Source organism: Tiliqua scincoides, chromosome 10 (assembly GCF_035046505.1).
Source record: "Tiliqua scincoides isolate rTilSci1 chromosome 10, rTilSci1.hap2, whole genome shotgun sequence".
NCBI classification, from domain to species: Eukaryota; Metazoa; Chordata; class Lepidosauria; order Squamata; family Scincidae; genus Tiliqua; species Tiliqua scincoides.
Window position 1 is genome coordinate 1,078,718 of NC_089830.1, and position 27,555 is coordinate 1,106,272.

At 44.0% G+C, this 27,555-nt stretch overlaps 1 protein-coding gene across 4 annotated transcripts; it reads right to left on the reverse strand.

Moving 5' to 3' along the window:
- On the reverse strand, positions 1 to 27,510 carry KHDRBS1 (KH RNA binding domain containing, signal transduction associated 1). Of its 4 annotated transcripts, none has more exons than XR_010794929.1 (10): positions 26,994 to 27,510; positions 18,976 to 19,100; positions 17,316 to 17,432; positions 14,607 to 14,753; positions 13,084 to 13,217; positions 11,371 to 11,581; positions 10,112 to 10,179; positions 9,247 to 9,305; positions 4,600 to 7,135; positions 1 to 4,094 (listed from the first exon to the last, which is right to left on the reverse strand). XR_010794929.1 is itself a non-coding variant. In XM_066638327.1 (9 exons), exons 1-9 carry the CDS (start codon positions 27,310 to 27,312, stop codon positions 7,038 to 7,040), a joined length of 1,278 nt encoding a protein of 425 aa, XP_066494424.1. In that variant the 5' UTR covers positions 27,313 to 27,510; the 3' UTR covers positions 1 to 7,037. The 4 variants fall into 4 exon arrangements, 1 of the variants encoding a protein (XP_066494424.1); XR_010794928.1 differs by having other exon boundaries at positions 1 to 545; positions 4,039 to 7,135; XR_010794930.1 differs by having other exon boundaries at positions 1 to 545; positions 1,920 to 7,135.
- Between the last annotated feature and the right edge of the window lie 45 nt (positions 27,511 to 27,555).

The window sequence follows — 27,555 nt, forward strand, 5'->3', positions numbered from 1 at the left end:
TCACCATTTTAAAAAAATGGAATTCCTTTATTAAAAACACAGTACCCACAACACACTAAAGAAATCTGTTTCTTCCTGTTCTAGCAATGAACAGGCCCAAAAGCAGCAACAAAAGTAAGAGACTTCCAGAAAACCAGTGTGATGCTACTTTTAAAGGGAGAAGTGGAGTTAACTTCTTAGGGCAAGATACACACTTTAATTGTTTCATGTGCTTTTGAACCCGTTATACAACACAAGTGTGTTGATTTGCCTGCAGCAGATTCCACTGTCTGAAACTGCCAGAAAATGTGGTACTCCTGCAGCCTAAACACTGATCTGCTTGTATGTCTAGTTTTAGGAATATGCCAATTTTTTTTAAACATAGGCTGCACCGAGAGGGCACCACACTCAAAGCGCAAGTCTAGTTAAAAAGGAAACTTTTGATTACTCAAATTCATATATAATTCAAAGAGACACAGAATTCTCTAAAAGTCACTTCTTGGTAAGACTATGCCTCATAATAAGTTGCCTCCAGCTCATTTTCTCAGACTTGAAGACTCCACCTACTGGGGGAAAAAAAAAGAGGAGAACATTATTGAAACATAGAGTTTGGCCAGCAGTTATATCGCAAGTTAATCCACCAGTGGTTCTTAAACTGTGGCCCTGGGATGAAGGTGTCAAGTGTTCTCCAAGACCGTGATGAAAAGAGAACAATGCTGAAGAGCCAGGGGTCTGACATTTTTTCACCCCTTGCAGAAGGGGCAATCACTTTTAAGGTCCATCTGGACAGCAGCTTGCCTCCTCAGCAGTGTAAAAAAAAATCCCTGGGTTGCTTGCTTTTACATGCACGCAAACCTACCCGTTCATCCAGCCCATTTTAATCTGGTTCTTTCTCCAAGATACTCAGAGTACATATCTTCTTTTAGCATTACAACTACTATGTTAGGAGGGAGGCTAGGCTATGACAGTGATTGGCCCAAGATCACCCAGTGAGCTACATGGCTGAGTAGGGATTCGAACGTGGATGTCCTTGGTCCAATAGGCTTTGTTGGATTGTGGCCTCAAAAAGGGCAATGCAGCCACTGCATTTATCTTGAAGTCTTATGAGCCTCCTTCCATGTGGCAGTCAAAAGGGTGTAAAAAACATGGCAGACGGCCCAGAACAGTCATCAACCCATGCATAAAATGAACACTGAAGGAATGCTGGTACGCATGCAGGAAATGCCCTTCTCAGATTAATTCCTCAAGGCCAGACCCATCTTTCTCAGCCCTGGCACGCCTTGCCACAGAACTCTTAAGTTCCACCAGGAAGCAGAACAGAGACAAGATAAACAAGCTCTACACCAAGAACCACTAACCACCTTGGTGCATCTTAAAGACTAGACAGACACAAAATGTTTTCATCTACCATTAGAGGGAGCGCTTCCATTAGTCAATGGTTAATGCACTATTGCAATGTTTCTCAAACTGTGGGTCATGGGCCAATTTCAGGTGGGTCTCCATTTCAAAATTTTATTTTTAGTATACCGGACCTGATGCTACTATGGTATGTGATTGCGTTTGGGGAAATGTTACAGACCTATACTTTTAATAGGCTACTATATATATGCTTTTAACAATGACAGTCAATGGGTCTTACTCCTGGGTAAGTGTGGGTAGGATTGCCACCTAGGATTGTTAAAAATGTTCCTGCTTGATGATGTCACTTTGGGTCATGACATCACTTCCGGTGGGTCCTGACAGATTCTCATTCTAAAAAGTAGGTCCTAATGCTAAATATATGAGAACCACTGCACTATTGGGTTCACCCATATAATTGGGGCAACACAGGATTCTGTTATGGGAACGACAACCTGAAAGCAGTTTTCAGACCTTGCAAGGTGTGGAGAATGAGCAGGGTCAGGGGAAGCCTCCCAAAAATTTGAGGAAAATGTGCTCACCAGAAATTCAAGATGGTCACATTTTCCCTTGCAGAGTTCCAAAGATGATTTTGATCCTTGATAGGGTCTGTGAGGTCAAGGAAACTGTCAGTATGAAACAGTGAGGCTTCTAGATCTAGAAAATGTTTATCTTGAACTTGCATGGGTTATTGTACATCAGAGATATGTGAGAACATGTGTTTCAGTTCTCAATTTGTGTTTGTTTCAATTGCATTTGTTCCTCACTCCTTTTTATGAGAGCACAAACCAAGTTTCTCTTGCATCTAATTAGTTTCCGAGCCAATCGGCATGGATTTTTCAGCATTCTAAGAACCCTCCAAGGTAGCTGAACTACCAACCTTCACAACAGCGAGGACAAAATTTTATAGGCCTGTCTTGTAAATTAGTAGCCCCAGCTCTCAAGTTCATGTTATCAGTTCCGTGTCAGAGGGGGAATATTGTGGCAGAAAAAAGGGCTTATTTTTATAAGATCACCTAAGTTAAGGTGGAAAATCTGAGTTCTGAAATCTGATTTTATGACCTTGGAAGTAAAAGATGCAGTCATTTGACTGGAATCAAATGACAGCTGGTGATTCCTCAGCATTCTGGTTTCCATGCTGTCGGAAAGCTGTATATTTAGGCGATTGTCTCTAGTTTCTGTTCAGGCACCATAATTTGTTGACATTCTGTCAAACAATCTACTCTTAATTCTCAAGTTCTAAGGAAGAAAGAAAGCTAGAGAGTCCTAAAAATGTAGACAGCTGACTCTGCTAAAAGTTAAAAGGAGTCGAACACATAGACGAACAGGTCTTGCTGAGGGAGTCAGCATGGCTTCTGTAAGGGTAAGTCTTGCCTCATGAACCTTACAGAATTCTTTGAAAAGGTCAACAGGCATGTGGATGTGGGAGAACCCGTGGACATTATATATCTGGACTTTCAGAAGGCGTTCGACACAGTCCCTCACCAAAGGTTACTGAAAAAACTCCACAGTCAGGGAATTAGAGGGCAGGTCCTCTCCTGGATTGAGACCTGGTTGAAGACCAGGAAACGGAGAGTGGGTGTCAATGGGCATTTTTCACAAAGGAGACAGGTAAAAAGTGGTGTGTCCCAAGGATCTGTCCTGGGGCCAGTGCTTTTCAACCTCTTCATAAATGACCTGGAGACAGGGTTGAGCAGTGAGGTAGCTAAGTTTGCAGACGACACCAAACTTTTCCGAGTGGTGAAGACCAGAAGTGATTGTGAGGAGCGCCAGAAGGATCTCTCCAAACTGGCAGAATGGGCAGCAAAATGGCAGATGCATTTCAATGTCAGTAAGTGTAAAGTCATGCACATTGGGTCATGCTCTTTACACTCTCACATAACACCAGAACCAGGGGACATCCACTAAAATTGAGTGTTGGGAGAGTTAGAACAGACAAAAGAAAATATTTTTTTACTCAGCGTGTGGTTGGTCTGTGGAACTCCTTGCTGCAGGATGTGGTGATGGCATCTGGCCTGGATGCCTTTAAAAGGGGATTGGACATGTTTCTGGAGGAAAAATCCATTACGGGTTACAAGCCATGATGTGTATGTGCAACCTCCTGATTTTAGAAATGGGCTATGTCAGATGCAAGGGAGGGCACCAGGATGAGGTCTCTTGTTATCTCGTGTGCTCCCTGGGGCATTTGGTGGGCCGCTGTGAGATACAGGAAGCTGGACTACATGGGCCTATGGTCTGATCCAGTGGGGCTGTTCTTATGAGTCCTACTTGCTTAATGTTTACAGGAACCAACAGTTCAGGAAGAGGAGTGCAGAGTCTATTCCACAGGAGCATGTAGTATGTTTGGGGCACATAATTAAGCTTTCCACAATGTCATTTCGGTTTTAAATGCAAGTTTCTAGACCTTATGACTACAAGGACAAGCTTGAAAATGCGTGGGCAGTGGAAGCAGTGGCCATGGTGGCAGTGGCATGCATAGCTTTCCACCCTCAAAGCAGAAATAAAGTCTTCCTCTTCACTTAATGGCTCTTGGAATCGGAACAGTACAAAAATCCAACAACAGGTAAGGGTTTGCTGAACTGCAGTGACTTATCTGTGCGAACACCACCTGTGGGAGTAACAGGTGGTTCTGGTGGTTCTAGAAACAGCTGAATAGCATACCCAACTTGTCCTCAGCAAAAGCCATTTTTCAACTCGATAAATGGCAGTGCCACCTCCTGCAAGCAGAGAAAAAGAACGTAAGACTCCTCAGTAAAACACACAAATGGAAAACAAATGTAACGGCATTCTTGCATGCAATTTAAACAGGCTAGGAAAGGAAACATGCAACTTAATGGCTAAGTACTGAACATTTTAGTGAACAGCAATATGGGGTCGATAAGGGCCAGCGTTTACGTTAATAACTGATATTTTGTTGGCAGACACACAGGACTAGCTACATCCATTTTTGATATTTAAGGTTTGATTCTTTTTGTTTTTCTGCCCAAGCTTACAGTCCATCACATCGACAAAGGGCACAAGTATTAAATACATTATCGCTAATTTATGCAGAAGCAGTGGATGTATTTTAAGTATCTATTTTAAAACCATCTCTATTTTTAACATAATTTTACATTAAAATTAACATGTGAAGAACTTCTTCAGTAATAAAAAAGTTTATGCAAGTTGCTGTCACAGTTTATGTAAAATAAATGTGCTATTAAAATCAGACATTTAGGTTACCTTTCGAGTTTTTCGGTGCATGTTAGCTTTAAGACCTCCTGAATTCTCCTGCGATAATTTTCCTTTAAAAGGGGGGGTTTTGGGCGATCTTTTCATCAAGCAAGACATTAAGCCCTGAAAGCTGACTCCAAACCGTTGCGGAAAATTCAGTTATTTACAATTTTAAAATAACAATCTACAAATACAACTCTTTTTTTGGCTTTTAAAAGTAAGTCTCTTTCAATCATACACTGCTATGAGCAGTTTGACAAGAACAGTGAATTTTTTTCCACCCCCAAGCAGTTCTTCCCCAGGGAATATCCAATTTTTAAGTTTTGCCAAGGAGGGAGGGAGAATACAAACAAGCCACCGTCTCTGCACAGCAGTCTGCCTGCTATTATTGGAAAGAGCCACTCAGCCTAGTTGCCTATGGCGAGCGCAAATCTCCTTCAGGCAACCAGGGAGGGAAGCCTGTCTTTTCTTTTGTGGTAAGAAATGGCTAACATGGGGATGCACGGGCAGGTGGGCTGTTTGCAAAGCTGTATTATGCGCCTTTTCCGATGGGCCTATTGTGAACAATCTGTCTGTACCTTACGTAAACCACCACTTTGTGTTTTGTACGGGGCTTGAAATCCAAGGACTGGTTTGGTATGGCAATCATTTGAGGAGAGGGAGACCTGCAGTGATCTAAAAAAAAGGAAGAAGCAGCTTCCTTTTGCTTCTAGTAGAAAAGACTTCTGGCATTTCCTACTCTTGGCTTCCACCATTTCAGCCTCTGTACAGAAGGCGCAATTCTCCTGGGAACGTTGCTTGCACAAGCCTCTCTGAAATGAAGAATGCTTATACACAGACTCTGCTGTGTTCTTCCTTAACTCCAATTCAGAGGGGCTGGTGCAGAAATCGCTCCCCACAGACTCGAGATCAAAAACTGGCAGGTATCTCCACTGTTAACATTCAAGAGAACACAGAAGTTGCTATTATTGGAAGCCTGGTTTCTGACACCACAGCTCAACTAGTAGGGGATGAAAAACAATTTTGGTTTAAAATTAAGCTTGCTCAGCCTGGTAGAAGTTTTAAAGTTTCAGAACAAACATTTTTAAAAATGTCTTTGGATTTTAAGTATCTTCTTTTAAAAAATACAGACCATATACTTTAGCATTAATTTATAATTTGTTGATAGAGGAAAATCTATTTTACTGATTGACCAAAGTTAAAGAAATGACAATTCATCACATTTACTTTGATTAAAAAAGGACTAAACTTTATTGACAAACTGCTGCAGACATCTTGACAAGTTTTAGCTACCTATTTAGGCAGGCTTACACATGTAGTAGCATTTAATCTTCCAAGAACAAAATGGGAGGACAGTGTACAAATCTATGTACAAAATGAAGCTTTCTTCTTGTTTTTTTTCAGCTGCAATGTCCCTTTTTAACATAATGCTAGTGCCGAGATACACTTCAACATGTTCATTGGAATGGCTAAAAGCTTGACAATTTTGCAAGTTTTTAAGCCTGAGCTGTATTATGAAATATTCAGCTCTTCCTTAAAGAAAAAGAAAAAAGACACAATGCACAGCTACTGTTCATTTAATACTTCCTAATATCAAAACACTGGGCAATTAGAGCAATATAAAAATTACAGAGCAGCTAGATGTCCACTTCTCCTAAAAGTTCTTCGTGCAGAATTAAGCTAAGAACAACTTTTGCTGGGGAGAAAAAGAAACACCTCCTCCATTAGCATCTCAATACTGGGGCTAGATTTCAAAACCACCTGGGAAGAAGAATCAATATGAGAAACCTAATTTTTTTTAAGTTAAAGTAATCAAAGGAAAAAAAATTACTGTTTAATTTTTTTCAGGAGGATCCTTTCTATTAACATTTAAAACTGAAGATTAACCAAGCCATCTGGTTTTAAGGGCAAAGTTTTGACATCTGAGCTTACTTTTAAACTGCGGCAGTCAGTACCGTTACATTATGATTTTAAGTAATAAAAAATGAACCCTGAATTTTGAAATGTAGCCTACTTTGGGATTCTGCAACTACCACTTTTATGGGTTGCCTAAAAAACAAAACCAAAAGAAGAAACTTAAAGATGAACAAACTTTAGCTCCATAAACTGTTAAGCAAGCAGGTCACTTTGGAAACTGACATTTTAACTCATTTTCTTTTTAAAGGTACAGTTGAGTTTATATATCTAAACAGAGAAAGAAAAGCAATCTACACACTTAAAATTGAATTCGGTCATCTAAATCTAACTTATTTTAAAATACTACATACAGAAGCCAGAATGCAGGGTCAGTGGTTTGGGGAGGATGGAGGTAGGAGAAAAAGGGAGCCAGAGAAAAATCAGGGAGACAATTACTTGTCTGGTGTGGATAAAGCAACAGGAATCCTGGGAGATACAAGAATCAGAAACAACTGTTTGCTCAAAAGTGATATTTCCCCCTCATGAATGCTTTAATAGCGTCCGTATGGGTGCTCTCTGTATGCCCCCTTCACTGGCCTAGCCGGGGGGGCCTTGAGGGAGGGCCTGGTTCCATTCCAATCATCTTGACCTGCAGGAACAGAAAATAGCATTTTCATACACCAGAAAAGGAAGAAGTCCCATTCTAAGCAAGGATCCCTGAAAAGAGCCCACAGCAAGGTTTTCAGAACACTACCAGGTGGTGTATTTTGGGTGCTGGGGGCACGTCTGCAGTGCTACGCAGCCCTGGCGAGAATGCAGAAGAACCATGCCAGTCTTCAAGAGTCTGAAAAGCAGACCAGAGTTGATGAAGGTGGTGTAAATTCGAACACAGAATTGCCCAGAAACTGTTGCATACTCTCCTCCACGTTGGGATGCAGGAGTGCTGTTGGATTTCTTTTCAAAGAAGCTTCTCTTCAACAAGCCGGGAGCTTCCACACTGGAATTTAGCTGCCAGCTTCCATGTGTTTTTCTGATGCCCAGAGAAACCATGGCACATGGAGTGCTACTTAGACAGCACTCAGAAGAGGAAGCGAGTGCTTCCCTCCACTAACAGCACTCAATACACAGAGAAGCAGTAACAATTTGAAGAAAACCAAGAATTAGAACACACAAAGTTGTTTCCAAAAACAAAAAAAAAACTGGATCTGCTTTCCTCCTCTTAACTAAGTAAAGCCCCAAAGAGCTGCACTTTCATTTTGTCATGCCTGGTTCCCTGTGAGAAACCAATTTCAGCCAAATGAAGTTGCTGAGCTGACACAGGCAAATAACTTGTGCTACAAACAGCACTCTACAGCTTCCCTACAGTAGCCCACAAAATTTTGTCTGCAGGAAAAGGAGCCACCAAAAGAAAATGGTGATGACTGAACTAATTAACCCTAACTCCACCGACAAAACCAGGGATGCCACCGTGATTCTAAAATGGCACTGAAAAACCAAGAGGAGCTACACAAAGAGAACTTTAAGGTGGCCTAAAGCACTAAAGGTTTAGTCTCCAGGATCACAGTCCAGGGAAGAATGAGACCTCTAGGGCAGTGTTCTTCAGCCTGTCGGTTGGGACCTCAATGGGGTCGCAAAGCGTCACTTGGGGGTCACGGTAACCTTTCAAAGCCTATGCAAGAGAGAGATGGATCCACTAAAATAATGGTACTGCCTTATCAAAACTGAGTTCTTGATATAATCTTACTGTCTTGCCCTGCCTGTCAGCCCTGCTTAGACTGCTACCTCACAGGGTTGTTGCGAAGACACAAGAGGTAGAGAGAAATGGGGCGGGCAGGGGGTAGGCAGCGATGGAGGCAGATCAGATCCCAGGAGAGGGACAGGACTGGCAGTGGGTCCCCATCTCATACTTCAGTTATTTATTCACTGGGGTCATGGCACAAAGAAGGTTGAAGGCTACTGCTCTCCGGGTGGCAGGAGCTGGACTAATTATGACAGGGAGCCTCCAACAACAACCTGGTGCCCTCTGTCTATTCATATTCAGCTGACAATTCCCATGCAAGCCAACTGCCCATTTCATACTGGAAATACTTAGCTTTTTCAAAATCATGGCTGCCTAATGCCAACAGGGAACAGAGTATCAGGCACAGAACTAAACAAGCGGAGAAACTTGGCTTTCGCATAACAAAAACAAGTCAACGATACCCTGCTTTTAGAATTAGGTACAGTGTGAACACACACTTGGTTGGGAATTTAGACCTGTAAAAGTCAATTGTGATAGTGGCGCCAGGCAGACGCAGGGTAGAGCAGTTTCAAACAACACCCATAGCTTCTTGCCCTTTCCCGTGACTAGTGCAAGATGTGCCTACTTTGTATTAGATAGATAACCAAATTCTGCTTTCTTCGGTCCAGAAATCTGCCTATTGATAAATTTAGGTTGAACTGCACACTAGCACTTGGGCTCTCTAGTGAAGACCACCTATAGCAGTCTTCTGCACAATATTCTTAAGATCACCCCTGAAAGTATCAGACAAGATCTACTGAAGGCAAGAGATCTGTTTAAGTACAGCTGTTCACCAGTAAAGACAAATATTTCATCAGACAAAATGTAGTTTCCCTACAAAACCTTTAGACCACTATAAGCCTTTTACTCTAGCATGAAAGACAAGAAATCACTGAACGTAAATACATCAGGACACAAGTCTAACGTTTCCAAGAGGATTACAGACTGCCCCACCATAGCAGCCAGGTATGCAGACGTACCATATGCCTCATACGATTCTTGGGTTTCACCATGTCCATAGTCATAATATTCTGTTTCCCTGCAGGATCAAGAGGAGGCACCATTATCCAAGATGGTTGTGGAGCATCTTTTCCAAACATCTACTCCACTATTCTCTAGGGTGGCAGCTACCCTTTGCCCCACCACCTGAGGGGCTGACAAGCCTGGGGCTGGCTCAAGAACTCCCAGAACCAACTGCCACCCACCTTGACTGGTGGTAGGCTAGCTGCTGGTTGCACTGCTCTTCCCACGAATTTGGAAAGAAGAAGGGAACAGGGACGGATTAGAATGTTGGGCTGGAGTTTCAGATATGCTAGCCACCCTCTTCCCCTACTCCATTCTCTTCTTCCTTTTCAAACCCAGGGAGTGGGGTGAGAAGTAGCCGCAGTGGGCACATGTGCCCCACTAATCCATGAATAGGCTAGCTTCGGATATGTCCCATGCAACCCCTTTCCCCAGTGACTAGGGAGCCCGAGCCTGGATGCCACACTCTTCGGTGCCATGTCATAAAGGAAAGCAGCCCTCCAGGCACAGTTGCCAGTCACCAAAAGTGGCAGTGTCAGTGTCAGAGATGCTGCCAGTGGGAAGGGGAGCAGAGGATGCAGAGGCCTAGTGTGCTGACGGAACCTGCAGGCTGCCCGCCTTTACAGGACAGGGCCTTCTGCTGGGGCTTTTAATTAGGCCTAACCTATGGAATGTGAGATGCCACTGTTGCCTTTTGCGGAGCCTATGCAGCCCAAGAAGAAGGATGCTCTGCACCTCTCAGCAACAGATCATGATGGAGGATGTCAGCTAACATGGAATAAAGCAACATAATGGAAACAGAGATCGAAGGGGAGCACTTACTGTTGACCCTGACTGTAGTAGCCTTCGTATCCTTCGTAACTTTGCTCTGCATAAGCATCATCATAGCCCTGAAACAGACAAAAAAGGTACGGAGGAAGTCAGCTACTCTAAGAGGATAACAGTAAAGCAAGTCGCAAACTGAATGAACAGGTCATGAAGACAAAATTCTGGCTCTCTCCTGAAGTGCTGTCTAAAAAGAAGCCCATTGGAATGTTTCAAATGACTTTTCCCCCTTTCCCCAAGACTACACAATGGCCAAATGAGATGTAACTACCCAAGTTCAAGAATAAGAAGCCATAATTTGTTTAACAGGGAATGGGCATCAAGCTCACAGACTCCCCGCTCCCCCTGGTTTTCCATGACCTCTGAATCAAACATGTATAGGTCAAGCACTCCTTACAAACCAGAATACTTTCAATTTTGCTAGGTGTGCGGGGGACGGGACGGGACGGGATGGGACACGACAACGACGACTAGGGAGCGCACAGGCTTGGCAAACTGAGCTCACTATGCCTGCATTTGGCCAATGCAATGTGTGAATGCAATCAACATGCATCCTATAGGCACACTTCCGGTACACGGAAAGATTATTTATATTTGTTTTCCTGCACTTCTAATTCCACCATTTCCATTTTGTGTTTCAAAGTGGGAAGTGGCCCTGTATTTTCTCACACAGCTCTGTCAAACACACACTCCTTGCAAACACAAGTTTGCAGCTCCTATAATGGACTAAGAGGCTTTTAGAGCTGTAGTCTTATGTTGTACCCACTTGGTCCTTCTGTTAACCAAGCACAAGCTTGCTAGATCCATTCCTCAAAAAATCAAGTTTTCCCAAACTAGCCATGCAGCTCTTTGTCAAGGCCCTGAGCTGTGGGAACATTTGTATCCAACAGGTAAGTTGCAGTGATTATCTCGAACTGTGGAAGGGAAGCCAAGATACTGACTGCCAGTCACATTCTGCCTCTGCTTGGTACCACTTGCTAAATGATAAGCAAGCTTAATTCATTCTCAAGGGTCATTACTTTTTATAGAAGACAGAACCAAAGGTTCTGAGTGCAAAATGCTCATTGTTCTGACCTAGCATCAAAGCAAAGGCAGGAAAACTCTGGCTTTCCTTTGGATTCTGCACACAAATGTGATCCTTTCAATTCTCCTAATGTTGCATGCATCACCCAGACAAGCTTGGGTAAGTGCAGTTTTCATACAAAAAATATCAGCCCTCAACCTTTCAAGAGTGCAGACTTTTAAACATTACTTACATAGTCTTCATAGGCTTCTGGTGCCGGAGGGGGAGGAAGAGGTATTCTCTGAATGCCAGCTGCACGAGCTCTAGGAGTAGGGGCTCCTCTCACAGCTGGAAGAGGGGGAACACCACGAGCTACAGCTGCTCCTCTTGCGATGGCACCCCTCACTGGGGCACCTCGTACAAGGGCTCCACGTGGAGGTGGAGGAGGTCCCACACCACGTCCCCTACAAAAAGGGCAGGTAAATGTGATCAAGCATATATAGTATGTGTCCAATGAAGCTCTGAACAGTCACTAAGTTTACTGTTTGTTCACTATGTTTGTTCAGAAGGCTACTGCCTACAGTGAAGTTAAAGTTGCAAGGGCCGAGCAGCAGACAGAGGACAACATTAAATCCAGGATGCACTGGAGAAGAGCCAAAAAGGCTCAAGGAGAAAACCTGGACGGGATAAGCAGCAAAGGCTAAGAATCCACCAGAATCACATTATACAAAGAGAAGCCAAGCTGAAGTATCAATTACTAGAGCAAAAAACAGCCTATACCACAAAACTGGTATATGCAAAATAAGAGCCTTTTGTTCCTTTTTTGTAAATCACTGGGGGAGGGGGAAGGAGAGAGAAGAGAAGCCATTTCTGCATGCATGGTCATTCTATGACAAAATACAAAGCCTAGAGTCTATGATCAGAGCAGTGTCCCAGTAAAGACCCTAAACCACTGCTTCCAATTAAAAGTTTCAAAACATTTGAATATTTTCCTCCATGTATAAAGGACTACGATAGTGGTTCCCAAACTGTGTGCCATGTGCCTAAGGGTGCTGTAGCAAACTCACTGGGTGACATGGGATGCCCCTCGCTGTCTTCTTTCAGGATCTCCTAGGACCACCATCTTGGATCTTGCAGGATCCAAGATGGCGGCACCCAGAAGAGCCAGGAAGGCTGCCATGAAAGAAAGAAGCTGTGACCACGGACATTTGGGAACTGCTGGACTAGGGATATCAAGTGGAAAGCGAAATAAAGGAAAGGCATGAAGTAATGAACAGATGTCCAATAGGAGAAGTAGATTAGAAATTTTATGCAGAAGCAACTTATGCCCAGGTAAATCAGAGGAAAAGTAGAGATGGAAGAGCCAAAGGCAGTCATCTTGTCTTAAGCTTACACTTAAAACTACATCTCTCCCCAAGTCTTGGCCACTTGAACCCATGACCAGAGAGACTCTGAAAGCATGTAGCCCATACCTGAGTTTCTCACTGAAACAATGAAGGCTAGAAACTAACTGAAATGCCAAATTTAGAAGGTCAGAATCTGTACTTGCATGGTGCTGAATATCTTGCCAAGGCCAAAAGATGATGGGACAGGCATAATTAAAGCCGGTCTCCAAAGAACCAAACAATTATTCAAGCAGCACCCTGATATGTAATTCCCAATCCACCCCCTCCCAATACACTGGATAGCCAGTCACATAATGAACAAGGTGTGACCTGCCTGTATAAGAATAAAGCAAGATTCAAAACCCATCACCTACAGGGAATCATTGAGCGCTTTTCTACTGCCTCTCACCTTTTCAGCAAGGCTGCCCCACTCCACACACTAAAAAAAAAATTGAAACATCCATGAAATCCATATAGTTTCTCCACCTTCCCACAGTGCCAGAGGCACAATGATAATGGTCAAAAGCACAACAAACAGCCTCCAGCAGGAGCTCATTGCGAGCAAGTTTGCTGTTTGTTACCTAGGAACAGGTGGAGGAGGAGGCACAGCACCCCTGCCTCGCACAGGAATCCCTCGGCCACGTGCTGGTTCCGGCACCCCGTTGAGATAGGATAGCTCCAAGAACTGCTCCTGGCAGATGTCGTCCATCATATCCTGAGCAAACACAGAGAGAATTATGTCCCAGGCCATGCACAACACTAAACACTTTCAATCAAAACAATGTTTTGTTGCAACCACAGATGCAGGTGTTCTTTCAAACACATTTACTTGCTTGATGGTGTCTCTCTTGAGCTCCAATCTTTTCACATCTTTCCATCAGGTAAGTTAAAGCGCATGTCAAATCTTAAAATCTTTTTTCCTGATTTCTTAAGAATGAGTAGCACTTTGTTCAGTTGAGGTTGGAATACTATGTAGGTGTACTTTGGAGTACATACCATTGAACAAACGGGGACTTCCTTCTGGGTAAACATACACAGTATTGAACTGCAGGTCATCTAAATTCTGATGTGTCTTGCAAAATCCATTTCTCACTGATTTAATATTCTTTGAGAGATTAAGTGAATTTTGCAATCTCTCAAAATCTACCTCATTAAATGGCGGGAAACAAAACAGGGGCATTGGTACATCTAAAATTTACTTCTTTCTAAATAGGTCTTCAACATTTCTAAGTTGCTCTTAAGCTACTTTTTCAGCAGAAAAACTGCATAATTGGGTTGTCCCAATTAAGATCTGGAGCGAGACACTGTTCACTCAGCACCAGCTAACAAAAATCATTAACAGGTGTGATCTGTTGTGTTTTATGAATATAAAATGTTGCACACATGGCGGGCTGCAGTTAAAACAGCCAACTTGACCAAGAATCCCATGAGGCCAGCTAATGAAATTGGTCCAGGATTTTACTGGTGGAAAGAATTCCTGGGAAAAGGCTATGAACCTGCACAAGCAGTTCAAATCCACTCAAACCCCTAATAGTTAGTTCGCAACCAGAAGTTCAGGAAAGCCCCAGTATCCACAAAGCATCCCCCCATTATATTACCTTTGTATACAAGTGCTTGCAGCTCAGGTGATTCTAGTTTAACAGTCTTGTTTAACTGAAAGAGCCGAAGTTGCAGGCAACAAGCCTGCATGCTAGAGGGCAACTAACAGGAAGCAGGAGTTTCTGCTTCCTGTTAGTCTCTCTGTAGCATGCAGGTTAGTTGCCTGCACCCTTGGCTCTTCAGCAAGAATGTTTAAGCAAGAAACACTTGTGCTGCAAGTGCTTTTACAATAAAAGAAAGGTAACGTAACGGGTGCAGGGGAAGTGCTATACGTACAGGCATCGTATCAGTGGTTTTCGTATCTACAGGGCCCTCTGGAATGGAACCCCAGTGGACACGGGGGTCCGCCTATACAGTGACAATTCCAGGACCATCTCCAACGTCTTCCTGATCATGCCAATTCTGAGGAAGACACTTTGCCACAGACTGCCCTGCTTCAGAGAGCCACATTTGCACAACCTGAAGCTGTCTTCACTCCGAACACCTGGAAAAGCTAGTTGCCTACCGGCACAAGGAACTTCTTGACCTCTTCCATGGCATGGGCCATGAGAGCATAAGCCTCGCAGGGTGGTCCAAAAACTTCAATGAAGACATGTAGGTCCATATTTAAGTGCGCGTACTTTGGATCACCTCCTTTGCGCAGTTCCTCCTCCTGAAACACACATCGCAGGAGATGAGTAGAAGTTTAAAAACAAAAACGCTGGGTTGTAGCCTAGGGGTTTCCTTCCTCCTGCAGAAGGAGATTTTTCTTGCCAAAGGAGCCCTTTGGATGCAATCCACTATTGGATACAACCTAGGATATACAACCCCTGATTCATGAACAGTTTTAACTTGCTGCTCAGAGAATGTCAGCCCATTTGCCAGGTTTGAAAATGGATGCCAGCAGCACCTGGCAACCTTTCAGAGTTTTTACCCATTAAGCAGTGACAAGATTTTCAGCAAGTTACATGAGTTAAAAGAAACCAAACTTCAAACAAGATGAAGATTGGGTTTCATCTCTTATGCAGGCAGGGAACCCAAGTTGTGTCAGTGATTTCTCCAGGGCAGCTGGGCTGGTAAGGGATCTGAATTTAGGTTGTTGACAACAAAACCCAAAGCTGTTGGGAAAGAGAATGGTATGCAGAATATCAAGCATATTTTAAGTGCGAACTATGAAGGGAGTCATTTTGATATTGTTTTTCAGACCACAAGGAGCTTCATAAGAGAAACTCCAAGGGAGCTAGTGGCCTGAGCTAGTGGCCTAGCAGGGACTGTGGCCTGAGCAGGGAACTAGTGGCCTGAGCAGGGACTGTGGCCTGAGTAGGGACTGTGAACTCGATTCACCCAGCCCTGTTCAATGCACTGTACATACAGCTCTGAATATCCTTAAAGTGTGTCACGGTGCTAATCTTGGACAAACATGTTTGTGAAAGGATTCTGTTCAGAGTTAAGCAGCAATGTGACAAGGCTAGAAAAGCCGAGAAAGGACTCTTTGGGTAGGGGATAAATTTAAGCACTCGAGTATGTGTTTAAATGATCTTGAGACTAATGGCCACCAGTTTTTATTAGTTTTCAGAGGTGGTTGTTGCAACTCAGTACCTTTCAACACATGAACATTTTAAAGTAGGTTATGAATGGCTCTCACTATTTTTTGACCCAGGTGAATTTTAAGCCTCTTTGTAAAAAAGCCCATGAAATTGCAGTAGTATTTGTTGCACAAGCCATAAGTATTATATTCTTTGGTTTGTTATTAACTGCCTAGACATTTTTCTCTTCAGAAAAAAGAAAAAACGGAAACCACCCATCTAGAACATACACAAGAAGCTCATGCCAACGTTTGTGTCCAAAGACTTCAACAGCAGCTGTTCATCTATTGTCAGACAAGGATGACGTGTACCAGTCAGACCAAACACATGTATTAGACTGGACAGTTGGGCAGAAACCTCAGACAGACATAACCTACGCCCTGCCCTATAATAGCTTTCCCCAAGCAGCTCTTTAGTTTTGTGCTTCCATTCTAATCCAAAAGCAATTTGGCATGTGATGTGTCAAAGATATCTGAGAAACAAGAGAGCTACTTCCTTCTGCGGTCTGAAACCAGAAGAAAAATGCAGACCAACATCAATGCAGACTTGCTTACAATTTAGACTTGCTTATAATTTAGAGACTTAATAGTAATCTCCATTAACTGCAATAAAACTCCGCATTCTGCAAGAATGGCCTCCTTACACACACAGGGAGGTGAAGAAAGCAAGAACTCAACTCTGAAATAAGCCTCTCTGAAACTTTAGAGATTTGTGGCTTTATGTACAGAGCCCAGATACAGCATACCCTTGACATTTTGCTGTACAGGTTGAGGCGTGGATTCGGTGGATGGCAAAAAAAACGCACTATAGCAAATCAATTTAAAAAACAAAGTTTCTTTGCTCTGGTGATTTAAAAACAGCCTTGCCGACCTTTGTGATGTAAGGTAAGTCATTAAGAAGACAATCCAACAATCAGTTGTCCTCCAAGAGCTTAGAAAGGAGCTTCACTCAGCCCCTCCCTTCACCAATGCAAAGTGATCACCTTTCTCTCACTTGCTCAGGGGGAAGGGAGGGGTCGCCTGGAGAGAGGAGGATTGATGGATTGTCAGCCAGTTGCCCCCCCCCTCATTAAGGAGGCTATTGTTAAAGGACTGTTCAGTTTTTTAAACTGATTTTAAAGGGATGCATTATTTCCCTTCTCCAGGGATCCATTTGCAGTGGCCATTCCTGCTGAGTCAAAACCATGTATAAAAAATCAGTGTATGACAAGGTTGGACCTGTATTAGGAAGCAACTAATTGCTGTATATAAACTGCCTGCTCATACTCTGGTTTATGGCAGAGTAAACACATCTGGAGATTTTACATTTTTTAAATCTGCAGGTCTACTAAACCATTAACCGATGCTTTCCTTTCACATGCTATGAGTTTTTATAAAGTGTCATTGTATTAAACTAGATGTACATCTCATGCAATGCTAACATCAAAAATAGCACTGGAGAGGTGGGGCGTAGACATTTTCCATCATTCCTGCACACCACCCAGTCCTTTGCAAATCACTGCTTTTTAAAGCATCTTGTGCTTATGTTTGGGTCTTTTTTCAGTCACTTTGGATTACTGTGGTTTGGAAGAAAGGTGGGAAATGTATGTATTTAATGATCTCGTGTTCCAACGTGTCAGAGCAGGTATTTCTCAAGGCTGGTGTCCATACCTTGGCTTTGTCTCTCATTGACCCCTTTCCAAGAACAGAGATCTTCGCTCCGGTTTCTTCCTGCAGCCGCTTGATGGTGTTGCCTTGGGGTCCCAATATCTTCCCAACAAAATTAAACTATGAGGGAGAAAACATTTTTTAATAATTCCAAAACCTGTAAAATAAGTTATTATGAAAAATATGATGCAGTCTTATTTCTGATAAGGGGCAGCAATTTAAAGCTGCTTAGACTTCTAGAAAAAAACATTATGGCTTAATGTCAGGATGCTGGTACAGACAGGTTCACAAGCCTTTTAATAATGCCACTATAATACCATAAGGAAACAAATCCCAAACTGTTAGGACACCTGACTCCCACACACACTGCATAAGCAGTGTGAGGTTCCTGAAAGTGACCAGCTATTATATCAACACCAGATCATATCAACCCAGAGGCCCTAAAATACAGCTTGAAACAGAGCTAAGAGGGCCAAGGCAGGTGGTAAAGCTTTCTCCAGTGCACAACTTTCACGCACTGTGCTCTTCCTGACACACCAAGCCTACAACTGCTGTTTGGAGCAGAGCAGAACAGTCTCCCTGCCAGGGCAGTGGATGACCTGTGACACCCTAGCAAGTGCTTCACAATGCCCAAGGGCGTTGCAATGCATCGTTTGGGAACAGCTGCCATAGGGAATCTTGTCTCAATTTAGATATAAATGAAAGAAGAAAGTCTGGGTCAGGAATGAAAGCTCTCAGCATTCAATGATTCAGTTCAGATACAATGTGTAATCACAGTTCGACACTATGCAAATGAGCCCAAGTAAGATGCATGCTCAAGCATAGGAGGAGAGGAAGGAAAGCTCCTAAATTCCCTTCAACAAAAACCAGAGTTCCACATAGTGTATGGACTTGGGTGAGCTGCACCTTGGTAACGAACTGCAATTAGACCAAGATAGAATGTCAAACCACAATCTGATATCTTGGCTTGTTTTTACTTTAAACCAGGGGTCTCCAAACATTTTGGCCAGAGGGCCTCATAGAATATCTGGTGCAGTGCTGAGGGCCGGAAAAAATTTAAAGATGAAATTTAAAGAAATAAATTAGAGATGGAACTTAGATGAATGAATAAATGAGTGGGCTCATTCACTAAGCCTCTCTGGCCCTCAAAACACTCTCCAGATGCAATCAGAGCACAGCTCTGGTCATGTTCGGTTGAGTGGGCCAGAGGCTTTCAGGGGACAAGAGGCTGGCCGCGGGCCGGACAGAGGTTCGTTGCGGGCCGCATCTGGTCCCTGGGCCAGGGTCTGGAGATCCCTGCTTTAAACCATAGTCCCTATTATGTATGCAATGGGGAGCTGCAATTCATCTTTAAAAGAACCTAGAAGCTTTCACTCTCCTCTTTCAAGAAGCAGAAGTGAAAAAAGGGAAATTCCACAGGTTCATTCATGCAGCACTAAACCTTGGTTTAGTGTTGCATCTGAGCAGGGCCAATGTTTCTCATAAGCCTATTCTGAGACACATTAGAACCAAGGAGATACTGCCAAAACGCTTCAGTAGAAATTTCACAACAGTAATAAATGCATTAACACAAGGCAAGCCAGAACGGGGTGAGAGCAGCCACTTGAGTAACTTGAGACCAGCCTCCACTGACAAGACTTGCTAGCTATTTGCTGGGCTTCACCTTGGGGTACTGCTTGACTGGAATGAGAACCCGTTCCTTCAGCTTCATGTTCTTATGGGAAAACAAGTCCAGATACGTCTCTTCCTCATCCTTCTTCGATTCACCCTTCTGAATTTTGTCAATTTCTAAACAAGACAAAACATACTTTGGTTGAGTCAGTACTTGATGATGATAAGACCTTTGCTGGCATACACATCATGACAATACATAAGTAAAATCACACAACAAATCCATAATCGTATGATACACACCCAAAAAGGGAACTTAATAATCAGAAATGCCCCATACGCTCCATTGTTACAGAACTCAGTTTTTGGTCCCATTTCCCGAGTACTCAAAACTGTGGAGTCAAAAAGAGCAACATTATAAAGAGTTCCCTCCTCTGTTGACACAGACAACTTTAAAACGCATTCATTCTGCACGAAATGTACATACTCCACTCACCAGCGGCAACTGGATGACGCCTGGGGCAGACTTTCCAGATACCTTCCTGCATTGTGCCTGGACTTAAGGCCAGAACCCAAGAAAAGTGAGCCCCATCTCATCAACTTTTACAACAAAACTTGCCAATAGGCCCACAGGAGTTATATGCACACACATGCCTACATGACTATTTGTGGCCTAGAGGAAAAAAACCACAGACTTTTACATCATCCTATGTAACGTTATCATTGTAACAGCCATCTTGCAACTACTTCAAAACATATCCCTTGAAGCATTCAAATTTCTAGAACTTGGTATCTTTATAACCTGCCAGACTGCAAGTTAATACAATCCTATTCCTAACAGTTATGCTTTACAATAGTTTTGACCAGAAGCCCAATAGTTTCTGAACCAACTGTAAAGACCTAGCACTAGAACCCACAATTTGAGGGTCACCTGCCTGCTGTATTGAATACTACAAGGAAACTTCCAGGGAGTGGGCGCTAACTAACTGCTGGGCTCTTGATTTGCAAGGAACATGGCTGAGCTCTTTTCTGAGGCCTCCCCTATGAAGAGCTGGATGAAATATCAAGATTGCAACATGTTAGCATTGTATTCTGTTTTTAGCTGAGAAAGCTCCAGCTGAAGCATGTTTCTGTGGATGTATAAAGAGCCCCCAAGTGTCAGTAACTGAGCAACAAGGAGACGTGTGTCTAAAAAACCAAAACAAATACAAACGCAAAAATAGCAGGCTGAGTGCCCCAAACTAGGTGAAACTTGAACTTTGAACACAGCTAAGATACATAAGTCAATCTGCAGGTGTTCCATCCTCCCCTTAGATATCAACATCCCTCCCAATCCTGAATTCAAGCTCTCTTTAAAAATGAAATGGATTTTCACAGAAGTCACTGAAATATGCTAAAATTTTCCCAATTTTCTTTTTTACACACAGACTAAAGGTTCTAAAGTACAGGCTGTTAAGCACTGCCAAGAAAATTACTCAAGAATCAAAACCAATTTCTTCTGTTAAGAGCTACACATTTGAGAAAAAAAAGATGGTCTTTCTGAGAAATTGCAATTGTTCTGAGTTAACACACAAAGAAAAAAATAGATTCTGTTTTAAGGGGTGACCCATCTTGCTGTAGTGTGCCAACCTCAGAACATCCAGAAAGAATGACAAATTAATCAGGCTGCCTATGGAAGGGGCAATCAGTGATTTTGGCATAACCACACACAATCTTACTCCCTGTCACACACATATTCATGCAGGCATTGACAAACTTACAGACAGAAGGAAATGCCTTTTGTTCCTGTTCACACTGGCAACTCAAAAAGAAACCCAGGAGAATGTGGAGCTGCTCACTCTTTTCTGCTGCCTTCCCCTGTCTGGGGAAGAGGTAACCCCTCTGGCCTTGCTTGTGCTGACAATGATCAAGCAGCAGCTGCATGGAGAAACTGTCCTAGGTGGCCCTGCTGACACTGCCAAAAATATATTAAACAAAACTAACAAGGGGACTCAAAACTGCACTGGTGCCTGAAATCGCAATCAATGGGCACTTCAAACAATTGAAGCAAGCTTCTTGCTATGCCCAGTGGAAGAGGTTTCCATGCACAAAACTTGACAGGTTTGAATCAACCATTAATCACTTTACTTTTACACATTAATAACATATTTCCAAATACATTTGCTTGTGAGTCAGGAGCAACCTTTATGTACTGATTGAGGAGCATTTCTCTCCTAAGAAAAACCCAAACACCCACTTCCTATCTCTTCAAGACAGTTCCAAACAGTAGAAGAGACTGTGGGGAAGATGTAGCAACAGTCCACAAGAAGCCCAGGCTGGCTCTAGCTGTTATGAGAACAGTAGACCCAAAGGAAATGGCCCCCTGAGGAAAATGTCCAAAATGGCAGCCACAGGGGAAAGTCTACTATTACTACTCTTGCGATTCACTGCTAAACTTTACGCAAAGGTCGCAGACTGTACCTCCTCCATCTCCAGAGCCCTGTGACCCTGCCTTTTATTATTTTTCTTCTTTCTCTATTTTTATGCACACATAAAAATCACACACACCTGCCCGCCAAGACAAAACTTCATGCATCTGATAAAGCGGACTCCAGTCCATGAAGCATTTGCTGAAATAAGGTTCTTAATCTTAATGTATTACAAAACTCTCCATTTTCCCTAAATATGGGAGATACATTTGTCAGAGTCAAGCAGATTTTACTATTTGATGTTTTTAAAAAAAAAACCACAGTGTACCATGCAAGTAGGTTGCTTAGCAGAAATAACAGAATAATCAATATTGCATTTCTACTCCTACTCACATCCCCAGTTCTCTGCTAAATGGGGACAGAACACCATTTTCTGTGCATGAATTAGCAAGGTTATGCTTCACTTACATGGCTTGAAAAAGAAGACTCTGAAAAGGCATTCTCACAGCCACTGGAGAGAAGAATGCCAGAGGGCAAGGCTAATGGAAGAATTAAAAGCTTTGCGCTAGACTGAACAAATTCTAAGAGGCACCATTGGAGAATTTTAGAGATATACATATATTTTTTGTAATACAACAAGGTCATATTTCAGATCAGAGATCAATGTGGCTAAACAAATCAAAACTAAAATGAAAACTTAATTGTTAGATGAGGCATTAGATAGCGACGTTTAACTAGCATTGCACTTATATCAATACATTGGCTAAGCTGATACGTTCAGGGAATCTGAATTGCAGTCTAGCTTCTTTGAGGGAAGAGGAAGCTGTCAATTTAGTGAAGATTAAATCAGAAGACATGGGCAGGTTGAGGACTGAGAAAAGGTCCCAGAATATAGCTAAGGGAGCGGAAACCTAGAAGCAAAGAAACTGAAGAAAGGTTGCAGAGTACATAACGCATGGAGGAAGAAATTTGATGGAAGAGTGGGTGGAAAACAAGGATATGGACAGAGGAGACTACATGTAGACAAGAAGAGGCTGCTCAACAATAAACTTCATACAGGATAGAGAAGGAAATGCCACACACTACGAGGAATGGGAGAGAGGAGTCCAACAGCTCCCAGTTAAGAGAATGGGTGCTAAGCAGACTGTGGCCTGCAAAGCCAGGACTCGAGGAAACTGTGAGTGTTGGAGCCATGTTGGAAAGAAGCAGACAAGGAGAAAGCGGGACTGAGAGTAGCGGCAGCAGGTCACAATTACACACGGGGCTTAGAGACAGGAAAGGCAATGAACTACTGGTAGGAAAGGTAGACAGGCAAAGGCTGGGCCAAGTAGGCAGAGATTGGTTAGGTTTGCAGTTCAAGACCCTCACACAGTCAGACATAGCTTTGGCTGTCCTTGTATTATGACCTCGTCACCCAAGGGGGGATGAAGGCCCAAAAGCAGCTGACAGTGATAGGATCTACTTTCACCTGTCAATCTGAATAATCCAGCCAACACTTGGCTGAAACCTTCTAGCGTTTGAATATTATGGACTACACAAATTTTGGAAAATACTGTAGTAATACAGAACAGATTTGGCCATTAGTCTATTTTTAATACATGGCATTTATACTTAAGATATGCTTTGTGGAACAGTAGTAGAACCTGGAAGGTTCCTCTGGAACCATTTGGCTATTGTACAAAGATTTTGGCAGATGAAATTTATTGTTGGTTGGATTCACTGTTTAGGAGTTGGGCTCCTTTCTTGTCTCAAGATTTTCTACTGATAGGATTTATGTACTTGTATCGCAATACAAGAGGAGTCTTCTCAGACCTAAACAAAAGAATAGAAATAGGCCTGCCACCTACCAGATTAAATCAAAGCACCTCCTAAGTGGTTACAAAAAGCAAAGAACTGGGTGCTTAACTTCACAGTTTCTGCTAGGCTGACTTGTTCTTACAGCAAGATTTCTTCCCTCCTCGAAGACCAGTCAAACCCCTGGCTTTCTTTCCTCTTTGTTCTGAATTCTGACTAGTTATTTCCAGGCAGTTGGATTCACTTGATACAGCAAGAGCCTGAAAACACAGCAGCTGCATTGTAGCGATATGACCAGCAGATGATTAGACACTGTCAAGAGGGGGAAGGAGGGTGCTAGCGAGACAAAGACTGCCATTTCCACTCTTTCGTTCCAGTGGAAGCTTGAAACAAGGACTAATGCAAGTATGCATAGCAATAAACAAGAAAAGGGACATCACAAAACCAGCCTCTCTCTCTGCAGGAGAAGAGATACACAGAAAACCCTGCTTTGAGATCTCCTCTCTTAAAATAATAATAATTAAGCAAAACAAAGAATAAAAATAGAGAATTTAGCACAACACGAACGATTTCAGGACCTGGTTTTTATGTCCACCTTTAAGTCTGACCATTGAGTCGGTCAGGAGGTGCAAAAATGCTTATTTACAGACTGAAAGGAAAAAGTGCCACTACTCTTCATCAGAACAGACACACCAGCCCCACGGGTACTACAGAACTTGCTCGGCAGAAAACAGATATATGAACACCCCTCCCCTGCCCATTAAAAAAGAGAACCAATGCCACACAGCAGCCTTCTCACCCTCCACAAAAACAAAGAAAATCAGGAAAGGAATGACTCTATAGCTACCAGTGACCTGCAGTACAATCCTACGCATGTATACTCAGAAGTAAATTCCACTGTGTTCAATGGGGACTACTCCCAGAAAGTGTGTATAAAATTGCAGCCTTAGTTACACATTTGAAGAATTAAATGAAGTTAACAATTCCACACAAGGCTAATAAGACAACTTGGTTTATTCTGGAAGCATCTGCCCCTTTGACTTCCAAGTGAATTGGCATGTCCTACTCACCACCCAATCCATCAGTCAAGAATGCATTTATTTACATACACACTATCTACAGAATACCTGGAGCAGCATCCTCTCCATTCCTGAGCCTGCATAACTTCAATTTTACCACCTCTGCAGTAGTTTGAAGGAGGTTATAGTGCACAGACATTAGGGAGACCATGTAGAAACAGGACAAGTTTCCTACAATAGTAATGGGGGGGGGGGGAGAAGCCAAGAGATTTTCAGCAGGTCTAGTCGGGATTCTAGTCTGCTTTTCACCATTTAAGGCAGAGCTACATTGACCCTGGTCTTATGGCAGCCTGGAGCCAGTCATTTACAGAAAATAATATATACATTTTGTACTGAAGCAAGAATTTTCTCAACATGAGAAAAATATTTGCAGCTGCACGGCTGCTCAGTGTCTCTCCCTCTGTGAGATCACCCACCCAGTACTCACTTCACTCCAAAAGAGGAAAAAGATACATGGTGGCAGGTGGGTGAGCAAGGGGGATGGGGACACACTTAATCATAATGCAACTAGACTCAGCAGACCCTTCAATACATGTTGGTTAGCCAGGTGTGGTCAGGAGACCACAGTTTGGAAATCCCCAATTTAGGTCTTGAAGGCAGTTTACAAAGATATCAGAACAAAAGTTGTTTCCAATTGCAGCAGGCATGGATTTCCAAGCATAGATCATCCTAGAATAAAGAGATGGTATCCTCCCAGGAGGGGTCCTTCTGGAACTGTCCTTGTCCTGCACCAAACTCAGTAGCGGTTCTCAGTCATACCATAAAGCCCAGGGGGAAAAACTTGCCAAAATTCTTTTCTATATCACTGTTAAAAAACATAGAAGCTCTGTGCTCTCAGCCTCAATCTCCTTCCTCCCTAGTTCACTCTGAAGTACTCTTCCACCTCCACATGGAGAGAAAAATCTTTTTAGAGCCATCTACAAGAATAAAAAGCAAGGTTGGTCTTACCCACAGAATTGAATATTGACACATCCACAATGCACATGCACACTCTCACAAGACCACAATACCCATGAGTGTGCATGTCAAGGCTTGAATATGGCTTGCAAATGGCCATTTGCTTGGTTGTGACCAGGGAAGGGAGGCCTGTAAACTTCACCTCCAGACCATCAACATGCCACAATGACATGCAAATGTTTGCGGGCTACCAGCAACAGAAGTGGAATTACTGGAAATGGTAAAAGAAACCAATCTTTTATCATCCTGACTGTATAAATGAAAAGGGCACTAGATGGGGAACACATTTGTTATCATATAGTGGGAATGAACTTTATGATCCCCCTTAAAAGAACACAACTTACAGCAAGGGCAGATTCATCCTCTACATCTATCTCTGATAAAGTACATTTTAGCTCTCAGAAGCTCATATCACAAAAAACCTGAGGACTATATTCAGACATTGCTTTTAACAAGGCACCCAAGAGAACATCTGAGACTGTGATGGGTGAAAACAAGGTAAGTTTCATGTGCAAGTATCAAACACATACATGCTTATGACTTCAATGAAGAGTCAAGAGATGAAGTGCTTGATCCATCAAGGATTAAATGACACAGACCAAACCTGCAGACTGGTAGTTTAAGTACTAGCTGAGAAACAATCTAGATCAAACTTACATTCTAGACTGAGAAAACATTTCTAGCTGAGAAACAATCTAGATCAAACTTACAATCTAGATCAAACTTACATTCCATACAAGTTTGATCTCCTTTGCAGATCAAACTAGGGAGATCCATTTGCATGGAACATGGTCTACAGCAGGGGTCTCCAAACCCTGGCCCGGGGGCCAGATGCAGCCCGAAGCAAGCCTCTATCCGGACCACAGCCAGGCTCTTGTCCCCTGAAAGCCTCTGGCCCACTCAACTGAACACTGGGTTGGGAGCCAGATGTGACACTTAGAAACCAGTAAGAGGCTCAGGGTGGATGAGAGGGCTTTTTTGAGCGTAGAAAAGCATGCTTTGAAGCTCTGCTGGATAAACCAAATCTCCTACAGCTGTTTCTTGTAACGTGTTCTTGATCTCACTGCTAGGCAGCAGAGGTCTAGCTTCTCAGTCACCACCAGGTACCACCAGTGGTTCATGGAGTCTGCTGGTACTCATGGCCCCCCCCCCCCCCCGGACCCCTGCTGCTGGACAGCGAGACAAGGAATGGAACACCACAAACAGCAATAGGAGTACCATGAGACACCACCTCAAGTACCACTGGTGGTACCCGTAGCCCTGGCTGAGAAATACTGTTCCAGACCACATCCCATGCAAGTTGGATCTCCCTGGCAGATCAAACTAGCGAGATCCAACATGCATGAAATGTGGTCTAGAGCTCTGGACAGAACCTCCCATGTGCATGATGTGGCTTGTGCTGGCTGCTCTGGAAAATGTTTCTTTGGAAGGTTGGGATTGAGGCTGCAACCCTAGGCTTGCTTTCCTGGGAGTCAGCCTCACTGAACTCAGTGGGACTTACTTCTGAGTATACAGTTAAGGTTGGGCTGTTACGCAACACACAATCACACCCTCCCAATTCAAAAAGTGGGTGATGGGGCATAAGTGGGGTAGAAGAGGGGGTGAGTGGGGGGCCTGCTGCTGCTGCCTGGGGGTCCCTGAAGAGCCCCTTCCCCACCCCAAGGCAAGCCCCCCCACGTAACTGGGGTAGGAGGCAGGGCGTGAGTGGGGGGCTGCTACTTCCTGGGGGTCCCTGAAGAGCCCCACCCCCAGGCAAGCCCCCGCGTGACTGGGGCAGGAGACAGGGGCGAGTGGGGGGTCCCTGAAGAGCCCCTCCCCCGCGAGGCACCCACCGGCCTGCAGCAGCTGCGTGGCGTGCGTGAAGGAGGGGTCGAGGCTGTCCTTCTCGGCGAGCAGCTCGGGCAGGTACTTGTTCTCGGGCTCGGCCTTGGCGGGCGGCAGCAGCGGCGTGGGCGCGGCGGCGTGGGCGGGCGGCGCGGCCGAGGGCGGCAGCAGCGGCGGCGGCTGCACCCCGCGCGCGCCCCCCGCGCTGCCCCGGGGCGACCTGCGCGGCGAGGCCGCGGCCTGAGGCGACTGCAGGCGGCCCGGGGCGGCGGGCGCAGCCGCGGCCCGGCCCAGGCGGGCGCCGGCGAGGTCCTCGCGGCGCTGCATCCGCGGCCGAAGGAGCGGCAGGGGCGCGCGCGGGAACAGGGTGGCCACGCCGACCGGAGAGTGCGCACCGCGGAGAAACGCCTCGCGAGGAGCTGGGCAGGGCCGACCGGGCTGCGATCCGTCGACGCCTCGCGCGCTGCCGCCAACCGTCACTCCGACGCTCGTCTCGCCACTGCGCCTGCGCGCCAACCGCAGCCGCGCCGCCCACTGCGCATGCGTCGCCGACAGACCGCCGCCTCGAGG